The sequence below is a fragment of the Calidris pugnax genome, unplaced genomic scaffold, assembly GCF_001431845.1.
Source record: "Calidris pugnax isolate Ruff unplaced genomic scaffold, ASM143184v1 scaffold39, whole genome shotgun sequence".
NCBI classification, from domain to species: Eukaryota; Metazoa; Chordata; class Aves; order Charadriiformes; family Scolopacidae; genus Calidris; species Calidris pugnax.
In genome coordinates this window covers 9836890-9848695 of record NW_015090828.1, presented here as the reverse complement: position 1 = coordinate 9848695, position 11806 = coordinate 9836890, and the positions used below count along the sequence as shown (strand labels likewise).

The window sequence follows — 11806 nt, the reverse complement described above, 5'->3', positions numbered from 1 at the left end:
CATCCTGGGCTGCATCAAAAGAAGCGTTGCCAGCAGGTCCAGAGAGGTGATTCTGCCACTTTACTCTGCTCTGGTGAGACCTCACCTGGAGTATTGTGTGCAGGTCTGGAGCCCTCAATATAAGAAGGACATGGACCTGATGGAGAGGGTCCAGGGGAGGCCACAAGGATGATCAGGGGGTTGGAGCCCCTCTGCTACGAGGACAGGCTGAGGGAGCTGGGGTTGTTCAGCCTGGAGAAGAGGAGGCTCCGGGGAGACCTAATAGCAGCCTTCCAGTACCTGAAGGGGGGCTACAGGAAGGCTGGGGAGAGCCTGTTTAGAAAGGCCTGCAGTGACAGGACGAGGGGCAATGGCTTCAAGCTGGAGGGGAGCAGATTTAGACTGGAGATGAGGAGAGGGTTCTTCACTGTGAGGGTGGTGGAGCACTGGAACAGGTTGCCCAGGGAGGTGGTTGAGGCCCCTTCCCTGGAGATATTCAAGGTGAGGCTCGATGAGGCCCTGGGCAACCTGGTCTAGTTGGGGGTGTCCCTGCTGACTGTGGGGGGGTCGGACTAGATGACCTTTGGAGGTCCCTTCTGGCCTGGGCAATTCTATGATTCTATGATTCTATGAGGTGGTTGAGGCACCATCCCTGGAGGTGTTCAAAAGACAGGTTGATGTAGTGCTGGGAGGTCTGGTTTAGTGATGGTGTTGCTTCTTGTTTGTTGTGCGGGTGTCTATTTTTGTCAAAGTTGGGTAGATGGTTGGACAAGATGATCTTTAAGGTCCCTTCCAACCTAGAAGATTCTGTGAATTCTGTGAAATGGGACGATGGCACTTACTCACAGGGAGCTTTGGCTGCGGCACCCTGCCTCCCTGTGCTGTTCTGATGGTTAAGGCAAGGAGGTGGCATGTTTGGAAGCAGATGAGCTCCACGGTGTGTTTGCAGGTGTGGGAGGGCTTATTATATCCTGCACACATTTTTCTGGTTTTGCCTTCCTGCAAGAGTAGCTGGAGATGATTTTCAAACAGCTCTTATTTACTTCCAGCGTTTGTAAGCGGATGTTGAAATGCACTTAAAGCTGTGTTCTGTATCAAGTACTTTTCCCAGTGAAAAATCAATGAGCTGGAGACTTTGTGTCACGATTGTTCTCTTCACAGGGAAGGTGGAAGCTTCTCTGGAATGAGAACTTGTACCATTTTACTCCTGAAACGTAGAGATCTCCGTGTTGAGATGGCCTGCAAACACAGACAAATTGACTTAATGTGTCTAAAACACTGAACATAGGAATTTAAATGTTTTTACAGTATTTCTTGAGATGAGACAATGGCAGCTGTAGCCTTTTGAGCTTTAGAAACCAGGGAGCCTCTTTTGTGTTTGTTTTTTTTCAGTGCAAGCAACCTGAAAGATGTGGAAACTGGAGTTCAGTGCCCTTCATGGTCTATGTAATATTTGAGGTTTTTTTTCAGTGCAAGCAACCTGAAAGATATGGGAAAGTGGAGTTCAGTGCCCCATACGGTCTATGTAATATTTAAATCCCACTTAACCTCAAAGATGTGTTTAACTATAGCAAAAAATGTATTTTATGTCATTCCCTAAGTAAAACCAAATATTTAGTGTGTGCATGAGGAACACTGTGCATTGTATTTCAATAGCAGGTGTGATGTTTTCCTTTTTAACGTAAGGGATTTGTTGCTTTTTAGCCAAATTGCTGGAGGCAAGCCCCTGACCGTGGTGGTAGCAGGAGTGGAGTACATGAACGATGACCCTGCCATGATGGACGTCCTTTATGCCAAAGTCCACATGAAGGATGGCTCGGACAGGTGAGTTCCCCACACTCCCTTCTATCATTTGAAAGAAAAAAGATTCAGATTAGATCTCAGGAAGAAATTTTTTACTATGAGGGTGGTGAGACACTGGAACAGGTTGCCCAGGGAAGTTGTGGCTGCCCCATCCCTGGAGGGGTTCAAGGCCAGGCTGGATGTGGCCTTGAGCAACCTGGTCTGGTGGGAGGTGTCCCTGCCCAGGGCAGGGGGGTTGGAACTAGATGATCTTTGAGGTCCCTTCCAACCCAAACCATTCTATGATTCTATGATTTCTTCTCAATGTGCTACAGCAGCAGGAGTGATGTGCCAGAGAAACCCTCTGCCACCTGAAGCTGGTGGGTGCTTCTAGCAGTCTTTGGGCCAGCAGTCAGGGGGATGAGGTTATTCTTGCTTCCTAAACCGGTTAAGGCAGTGAGGTGTTTGCTCTTTAAATCAGTCACTGCTGGTGCAGCTGAAAGATGTCATTTGTTTCTGTAGCAGTCTGTCAGATTGAATAATGGTGTCGTGGCTCACACGGTGATAAGATGGCCAAGGAGATATTCCTGAGATGACTTAGAAGGCGAGACAACTTGGCCTCTGCTGTCTTGTTCCCAACCTCCAATCCAGATTAATCTGGACAGCCTGGCATATTCCGCAGCACTTAATTATTCTTAAAACCCAGTTAGACCAGAAGGTCCTCAGAAAAGCATGACTTGGTTACAGAGCTGGATTTTGTGTCTGTAAGCAGCCTGGAAACAGGCGCTGGGTGCGAAATGTCTGTCTTCTGAGGTGCTGCTGTGAAATCTCAAAGCCTGATTGGTGTCAGCATGTGTGTTTGTGCTGTTCACCAACGTGGCTGATGGCTTTAGCTCTACAAACAGCGCTGCCCGGGATGTGGTGGTGTCTGGACAGCCTTCCTCCATCCTGTTCTTCACAAGTACATCACCAGTGGCAGCACCAGCTTTTCTCTTAGTGCTTTCTAAAAGTCTGGGGAAACCTAAGAGCTGTTGTACTCTGTGCTGCTGGTTGTGAGGTGGGTGGGAAAGAGGATAGGGGAGTAGCCAAAAGAGCTTTAGCTTTCTTTCTCTGAGCCTTAGCCTTCTCTTTTTCTGGCAGTGCTGCCCTTTTGTGCCTGTTCCCATTGCTGGAGAACAGCAGGAGCTAGCAGAGGATCTGGAGAGGGGAGGCTGTGAGCAGGGACCAGCTCAGGGAAGAAAGGACATGTTCTGGCATCTCCTTTACCCGAGGGCTGAGGGAGGCAAAGGGGGCCCTCTGCTTAAAACTGCACTTTGCAGGCTGTGTGGAAGGGAGAGATCGGAAGTGGGATAAGGAAATGGGTGGGAAAATATAAGAATTGCTTGGAGGCTGTAGGAATTGAAATCTTTTCCTCTTCTTGGCTCTTCTGCTTTGAAGTCTGTCCTACCCTGAAAGAGGTGAGATAAAACAAGCAGGGCGGGTGGAGAACCAGGACAAGCTAGAGATCAGCCAGGAGACAGAAGTGCAGGGAGAACCAAGGCAGAAGCACTCAGAAAGAAGAGACGGAGCGGCCCTCTGGTCAGTTTGTTGTAGAAAGCATCCAAAGTGCCAGCTCTGAGAGCTGAGGTATGGGCTTCTTTTCTTCTGAGTCACCAAGCTTTGGATCATCTCCGAGATGCAGAGCTTGCGGGTCTCCTTGCATCTGAAAATAAGTTGGTGACCTGAGGAGCTGGTGGAGAAATCCTGTAGAGCTGTAAGTAGGGCCTGGGGTGTCTGCCTGTGCCAGGGGACAGGTTGAATTGTTGGTGCTAGCACTGTGGTTAGCTTCAGATGCCAGCAATACCTGTTTTGCTGAGAACCCACTGAGCCATAACACTAGTAGAAAATACTGATGTGCACCAGGGGTGGCAGAGCTGCTTTTGGCAGGGGAGAGAAATGAGGTTTTCAAATCCCCCTTGGCCATGTCCTTTATGCCAAAGTCCACATGAAGGATGGCTCGGACAGGTGAGTTCCCCACACTCCCTTCTATCATTTGAAAGAAAAAAGATTCAGATTAGATCTCAGGAAGAAATTTTTTACTATGAGGGTGGTGAGACACTGGAACAGGTTGCCCAGGGAAGTTGTGGCTGCCCCATCCCTGGAGGGGTTCAAGGCCAGGCTGGATGTGGCCTTGAGCAACCTGGTCTGGTGGGAGGTGTCCCTGCCCAGGGCAGGGGGGTTGGAACTAGATGATCTTTGAGGTCCCTTCCAACCCAAACCATTCTATGATTCTATGATTTCTTCTCAATGTGCTACAGCAGCAGGAGTGATGTGCCAGAGAAACCCTCTGCCACCTGAAGCTGGTGGGTGCTTCTAGCAGTCTTTGGGCCAGCAGTCAGGGGGATGAGGTTATTCTTGCTTCCTAAACCGGTTAAGGCAGTGAGGTGTTTGCTCTTTAAATCAGTCACTGCTGGTGCAGCTGAAAGATGTCATTTGTTTCTGTAGCAGTCTGTCAGATTGAATAATGGTGTCGTGGCTCACACGGTGATAAGATGGCCAAGGAGATATTCCTGAGATGACTTAGAAGGCGAGACAACTTGGCCTCTGCTGTCTTGTTCCCAACCTCCAATCCAGATTAATCTGGACAGCCTGGCATATTCCGCAGCACTTAATTATTCTTAAAACCCAGTTAGACCAGAAGGTCCTCAGAAAAGCATGACTTGGTTACAGAGCTGGATTTTGTGTCTGTAAGCAGCCTGGAAACAGGCGCTGGGTGCGAAATGTCTGTCTTCTGAGGTGCTGCTGTGAAATCTCAAAGCCTGATTGGTGTCAGCGTGTGTGTTTGTGCTGTTCACCAACGTGGCTGATGGCTTTAGCTCTACAAACAGCGCTGCCCGGGATGTGGTGGTGTCTGGACAGCCTTCCTCCATCCTGTTCTTCACAAGTACATCACCAGTGGCAGCACCAGCTTTTCTCTTAGTGCTTTCTAAAAGTCTGGGGAAACCTAAGAGCTGTTGTACTCTGTGCTGCTGGTTGTGAGGTGGGTGGGAAAGAGGATAGGGGAGTAGCCAAAAGAGCTTTAGCTTTCTTTCTCTGAGCCTTAGCCTTCTCTTTTTCTGGCAGTGCTGCCCTTTTGTGCCTGTTCCCATTGCTGGAGAACAGCAGGAGCTAGCAGAGGATCTGGAGAGGGGAGGCTGTGAGCAGGGACCAGCTCAGGGAAGAAAGGACATGTTCTGGCATCTCCTTTACCCGAGGGCTGAGGGAGGCAAAGGGGGGCCCTCTGCTTAAAACTGCACTTTGCAGGCTGTGTGGAAGGGAGAGATCGGAAGTGGGATAAGGAAATGGGTGGGAAAATATAAGAATTGCTTGGAGGCTGTAGGAATTGAAATCTTTTCCTCTTCTTGGCTCTTCTGCTTTGAAGTCTGTCCTACCCTGAAAGAGGTGAGATAAAACAAGCAGGGCGGGTGGAGAACCAGGACAAGCTAGAGATCAGCCAGGAGACAGAAGTGCAGGGAGAACCAAGGCAGAAGCACTCAGAAAGAAGAGACGGAGCGGCCCTCTGGTCAGTTTGTTGTAGAAAGCATCCAAAGTGCCAGCTCTGAGAGCTGAGGTATGGGCTTCTTTTCTTCTGAGTCACCAAGCTTTGGATCATCTCCGAGATGCAGAGCTTGCGGGTCTCCTTGCATCTGAAAATAAGTTGGTGACCTGAGGAGCTGGTGGAGAAATCCTGTAGAGCTGTAAGTAGGGCCTGGGGTGTCTGCCTGTGCCAGGGGACAGGTTGAATTGTTGGTGCTAGCACTGTGGTTAGCTTCAGATGCCAGCAATACCTGTTTTGCTGAGAACCCACTGAGCCATAACACTAGTAGAAAATACTGATGTGCACCAGGGGTGGCAGAGCTGCTTTTGGCAGGGGAGAGAAATGAGGTTTTCAAATCCCCCTTGGCCATGAAACTGAAAATGACCCATACCCATCCCTCTGAGAAAGGGCTAATGCCTCCTCTGTCCTTCACAGAGACCCGTTAGCCAAGGTTTTGACCAAACCCAGATCTTGTGCTTTGCATGGCACCTGGAGGTTGCCAGACTTCTCTTCTGCAACACCTTTTTTTGTTTGTTTTTTTGCATAGCACCATGCTCAGAGAGGGCCAAGTGATTGTCAGTTTTTATCCTCAGCCCAGGCTGGTCCTGCCCTCACCTACAAATTAGTTCAGCTGGCTCTTCTTCCCTAATATAGTTCCTTAACTGCTGGCGAGCATCCAGAAAACATTTAGCTTTGCAGAGGGGAAAGAAGATATTTTTATGTTGATGGAGAGCAGGGAAACCTTCTTTTGCTTTCTTTGAGATTCCAGCAGACACAGTGTCAGACAACCACTGCTGTGGGGGACAAATGGTGATCTCTCCAGAAAACTTTGCTTCCTTTTCTGATCTGCCAGATGGATAATTGCTGAGCAGCTCCATGCACCTCTTGCCTCCTAAAACCTGCTGTGCTTTGCTTGGGGAAGTGGGGAAAGCAGGTAGAAAGCTGGGTTTCTCAGCTGCAAGGCCAATACTGGAGGAGAGCGGCAGCCACGTGGTTTGCTGTGCTGGACCAGACGGATGCAGCCTGTGTTTAGGAGAGGTGTGTATCTTCCTGTCTCCTGCAAGATGTCTTGCTGGCTGTGTGTAGTTCCTGGCATGGCTGAGGGGTGGAGTTCCTTCCTGATCTTTGGATGATCTTGATCAGCTTAAGCTATAAAGCAGGAGATTTGATTTCCCCTGACTTAGCTTGCATAACTGCAGACAGAATTAGGGGTTGGCAAGCCCTTCTGCACACATAATGGCTCAGACTGAGAGAGGGATCATGCTCTGATGCCTCCCACATGGCAAATAATTTCCATTATAATTCATTCTAATTTGTTTTATTTCCTTGATTAACTTTATAACGTAATAAAGCACCATTTTCACTTGAGCTATTCTCTGTTAATTTGTTTTAGTATTGTCTGTAATGATATTCATTTAATCTTTGTCATTGCTAATTTTAAGAATCACTGATGTAAAGCCAGAAAGTGGTAGAAAACCATGACAATTGGTAGTTTGAGAGTCTTGAAACCGTCACATGGGGGGCTGGCAGTCTGTGAGGGACGGTGCAAAACTGGCGGTGTGGTAGGAGCTGGCATCCAGAGCGTGGCAGCCCCAGGCTCTGGGGACTAGCCTCAGAGGGGCCACACTGCAGCTGAGACCCCAAAGTGGTGGCACCTGGTGGAGCAGAGAGCTCTTGAACCCCTTGGATGCGGTGAGAGAAACACAGATTCTTCTGCATAGAGTAATACCCTCTTGCCTTGTTTTTGGGGAGGGGAAGCTCTTGTTCTAGTGCATCCTTGCTGCTTTTTGTAAGGCTGGGCCACTGTAGAATTTTGGGGGGGGGACAGCAGCAGCCTGGAAGGTCCTTTAGCTCTTTAGACATAGGACATGTGAGTGCACTGCCTGCTCTTGCTGCCTATCCTAGTACAGGTCTGCCCACAGGTCCCGGTAGCCGTGGCCGCTTTCGTCCCTGACCAAAACTAGACAAGGTGGCAATATGTCCTTTGACTCTGCTTGCCCAGTAGTGTGACCAGCAGAAGTAGGGAGGTGATTGTGCCCCTGTACTCAGCACTGGGGAGGCCACACCTGGAGTGTTGTGTCCAATTTTGGGCACCTCAATACAAGAGAGATCTGGAGGTGCTGGAGCGAGTGCAGAGGAGGGCAACGAAGCTGGTGAGGGGGCTGGAAAACAAATCGTATGAGGAGCAGCTGAGTTGGGACTGTTTGGTATGAGCAAGAAGAGGCTGAGGGGAGACCTCATCACTCTCTACAACTTCGTGAAAGGACACTGTAGAGAGGTTGGTGCTGGTCTCTTCTCACAGGGAATTAGTGACAGAACGAGAGGGAACAGCTTCAAGCTCCAACAGGGGAGGTTTAGATTGAACATTAGGAAGGAATTTTTCACAGAAAGAGTGGTCGGGCATTGGAAGAGGCTGCCCAGGGAGGGGGTGGAGTCACCATCCCTGGCTGTGTTTAAGGGCCGTTTAGATGCAGTGCTGAGGGATATGGTGTAGGGGAGGACTTTGTAGAGTAGGGGAGATGGTTGGACTCGATGATCCCAAGGGTCTCTTCCAACCTAGACGATTCTATGATTCTATGATTCATTTACTAGTGTGTGTTCTCTGGGTTTGTGCCCTCTGTTACCACCTTCTGGGCTTTCCCAGAAATGAAGCCCAGTGATACTGGGTTATTTGGGACAGAGAGGATCCGAGCTCACTGTACAGGTCCTGGTCCCTCAGCAGAGCAGGTCCTTTAGGAGTCAAAGTGCCTAAGCCTCCCTGGGGGTCTGCACATTTTAGCATTTGCAAGGAGAGTTGGCATTGTGTTTCCTGGCAGCAGAAAGAAGCATCCTTCAAGTCCCAACAGCATCTGTCACTGTGAAGAAGCTCTCTGCTACGCTAAACCTGCCTTTCTTCGTGGAACGTTTGCAGCAGAAATGATCGCTGAGGAAGCTTTGCAAAACAGCCAGAACTTTTTGCATTAGAACCCAATCCTGACAGCCCTGTTTGCTTTCCAGCAGAGACTTCCATCCCCCTGCCCGTGTGCATGAAGAGACTTCATTTCACACATGCTGCCCTCCCTGGCTGGAAAGCCAAAAGCTGATGACGCAGGGCTTTACTTCTTGGTTTTACCTGGCTCTGTTTTTTCTCTTTTTGCCTTCCCAGGTTGCAGGTGATTGCTGATCAACTGGTGGAAAGGTTTGTGGCCTCTGGCCTGATGCTTAGAGAATGGGATAGGGTTAAACTGCACGCGACGGTCATGAACACTCTCTTCAGGAAAGATCCAAGTGGTGCGTATCCCTCATCCTTCTGATAAATGCATTTAAAGTAATACCTCTGAGTGGCAAATGCTTCTGTTGGCTTTTATGTTCCTTTTTTAAATTTTGTGGTTTTTCTTAGTCTCAAAAATACCTATAAGGTTGGGGGGGAGGGGGATGTCACTAACTAAAAGCCAGAAGAAAATGAAAAAGCAGTCAGCAGAGAGAAGGCAGGCGTTCTTGGAGCACTTGCTGGATTCTAAGATTCTTTGTGGTAGCTTCAGAAACGCTGCCACCCGGTCGCACTCGTAAGATGTGGGTCAGAGAGGGGTATGTTCAAGTACCCTGCAAAGCCTTGGGGTCTCTGTGTCCCAGAATTCCATTGAAATTCAGTAACAACTCGATGTCTTGTGCTGAACTTTAAACGAGATGAAAACGTGATCCTTTTTGGTCAAGTTGAAGGTTGCCCGTTAGTTTAGGAGTGCGATTCTGGTGTTATTAAATCAGATTCAGGTGGCGTCGAGGCTGAATATGAGCTATTAGTGAGTCTATAGCATCTGCCAAAAAGATTGGCTGCTCTAGCGGGCTGTAGCATCGTTCTTACCGTGTTACTTCATAAAGCAGCCTCAGATGCCTCGTGTTCAGGGAGGGGCAGCACGTTACAGCCTTGTTCTCCGAGTGCGGACGTGCATGTGCTCTGGCTCTGGTGGGCAGTTTGCAGCCCTGACAGCGTTGCACTAAAGCTTTTTGTGGCTTTCTCTGGTGGAGTGGCCTCTGTGCAACACCGGTAGGTTGTGTGGAGTATTCTCCAGCTAATGCCTCTGCTGGTCTCTGTAGGGACAGTGATCATAGAACCATGGGATTGTCCAGGTTGGAAGGGACCTTTCAGATCATCTAGTCCAACCATCAACCTCACTCGGATAAAAACCATCACTAAACCATGTCTATCAGCACTAGGGCAACCCGGCTTTTCAATCCCTCCAGGGATGGGACCTCAACCCCTTCCCTGGGCAGCCCAGTCCAAGGCTTCAGAACCCTTTCCCTGTCAACATTTTTCCTACTCTCCAATCTGAACCTCCCCTGGCACAACTTGAGGCCATTTCCACTTGTCCCATGGCCTGTTCCTTGGGAGAAGAGACCGACCCCCCCTGGCTACACCCTCCTTTCAGGGAGTTGGAGAGAGCCAGAAGGTCTCCCCTCAGCCTCCTTTTCTCCAGGCTGAACACCCCCAGCTCCCTCAGCCTCTCCTCAGGAGACTTGTTCTCCAGACCCCTCACCAGCTCCGTTGCCCTTCTCTGGACCCACTCCAGCCCCTCAATGTCTTTTTTTGTGGGAAGGGGCCCAAAACTGGACACAGTAATAATAAAAATAATCAGTAATAACCCATCCCAAGGGTCTTTTCCAACCTAAATGATTCTATGGTGATTCTATGATAGCAGCAGAGGGTTTGTGTTACTGTTTGCTGTGCACCCCACTGCAGACTTTGGGGATGACTGCTACAAAGCTCCAATAACCATACTCAGGTGGTAGAAAAACTGAAAAGGTGGGGCTTAGCTCTCAAATTGGGCCCTGAAAAGCGATGAAAACGTGAGCCCAAGGTGCTGATGTGGCTCTCTGTTAGGGGAGGCACGTGGGGAGCTGCCTCTGGCATTGTGAGTCTGTATTCCCAACAGCCTCATGAGGCGTGTGAGGCATTCAGACAGTGGTGAGAGCATTACACAGAGAAGTCACTTTATATTCAATACGGGATTTGAATAGCGTGCTAGGTGTGAGTGGGGCTTCATACCTAATGCTGGGGATGAAAAAAGAAATATTGAATATATTCAGGGAGTGAGGCGGAGGTCCTGTGGAAAGAACAGATCATGTACTTAGGGATTATATAAAAATCCAGACATGCTCTGGGGAAATGGATCTAAGACGTAGGCATTTGGCAGTTGCTGTAGGCCTAGGTTGCTATTCTTAATGTCTGTGTGTGTGTGTGGCTCTGTGCCCACCCCACAGAAGCATTCCCACCACATCTCTGTGCTTCCAGGAGCAGGCAGCAGAGGTTTGTATAGGTGCTGCTGTCTGGATGGTGCCTGGTACCGTGCTGCCATGCTCAGCCTGGTCTTTGGTGCTGTTCCAGGCGATGCGAGCGCTGGCAGTGCTGCCTCACACCCTGGCAGGATTAAAATCAGCCAGAGAGAAGCCAACGCGTCGCACTGAGCCATCAACCCGACCCAATTGTCCTAGAAGTAGTGATGGTGTAGGGTCTTTCCTCCAGATCACAGAGGTGATCCCGATAGAGGCACCAATCCTGTGAATTCAGCCTTGTTCTCTTTAAAATCAAAAGTAGAAGCATTTTTGGGGGTTTTTTTGCCCTAAGAACTGGGCAAAGATGGTTTATTAGCTGGCAGCTGCCTTTGGGGAGGGAGAGAGTGTGTGGGGGGGGTGAAGTACAGCACACACAGTTCTCCCATCTGAAGCTCATTCTGGTGGTGGCTTTTCTCTTTACAGCTGAAGAGCGAAACAATACGCCGACTGGTAAATCATCTTTCAAGGAACGGGAGTCGTTTAATGGCCGAAATATCCTCAAGGTCAGTATGAAACAATTAAGGAAACGGAGCCAGCTGTGGATATCGTATAGCCCAAAGAGGTTGAAACACCTCTTCAAGCCTGCTTTTGTATTAGGCTTATGGGATTTCCCGGGGAGGGGGAAATCTGTTTAGAAAATAAACAATCCAGATCACTGGTAATTGGGAGCATTACGGTATTTAGCAGAAGCGTTCTTAAAGCTGTGAGGCTCAGATCAGGAGTACGTAGCACGAATGCCAAGTGGGTGTTTGTGTTGTCATTTACTTTGCTCCTGTTTTACCCTGGAGACTCGGGCTCGTGTTGATTCTCAGCTCACCAGAAAGGAGAACTTTGTTGCTCTTGTTCTACTCGCTCCTATGAAACTAAAACTCACTGCCATCCAGCTTATTCTTTTTTTTATTTTATTTTTAATCTCTGCTATTGATTTGCATGGTTTTGCTCCAGAAAAATAGCAGGTAACGGTAGGGAGTCCCACCAGTTGGGATGTGAGGGCTTTGCCAGTGATCAGAGGGTAGAAAGCCAGATCCCTCACGCTGGGGAGGTAGGTGGGCTTCAAAGGGGACCATCCTGCAGCCAGCCAGGCTTTGCCCAACGGGGTTGAGGCTGCGGGCAGCTTCTGCTGCTCATCCAGATGGCAGTGTCAGACTGATGCTGTGGTGCTTGGCCCCTGCAAGTGTC

The 11806-nt window shown here is 49.2% G+C and overlaps 1 protein-coding gene across 1 annotated transcript in view; it reads left to right on the top strand.

Annotated features, from left to right (window-relative positions):
* Window positions 1-11806, top strand: part of ASCC1 (activating signal cointegrator 1 complex subunit 1) — a 51266-nt gene that overhangs the window by 19488 nt on the left and 19972 nt on the right. The window contains exons 8-9 of the mRNA XM_014940550.1: window positions 8463-8587; window positions 11051-11130. Coding sequence (XP_014796036.1) covers window positions 8463-8587; window positions 11051-11130 — 205 coding nt within the window. The remainder of the gene's footprint in view (window positions 1-8462; window positions 8588-11050; window positions 11131-11806) is intronic.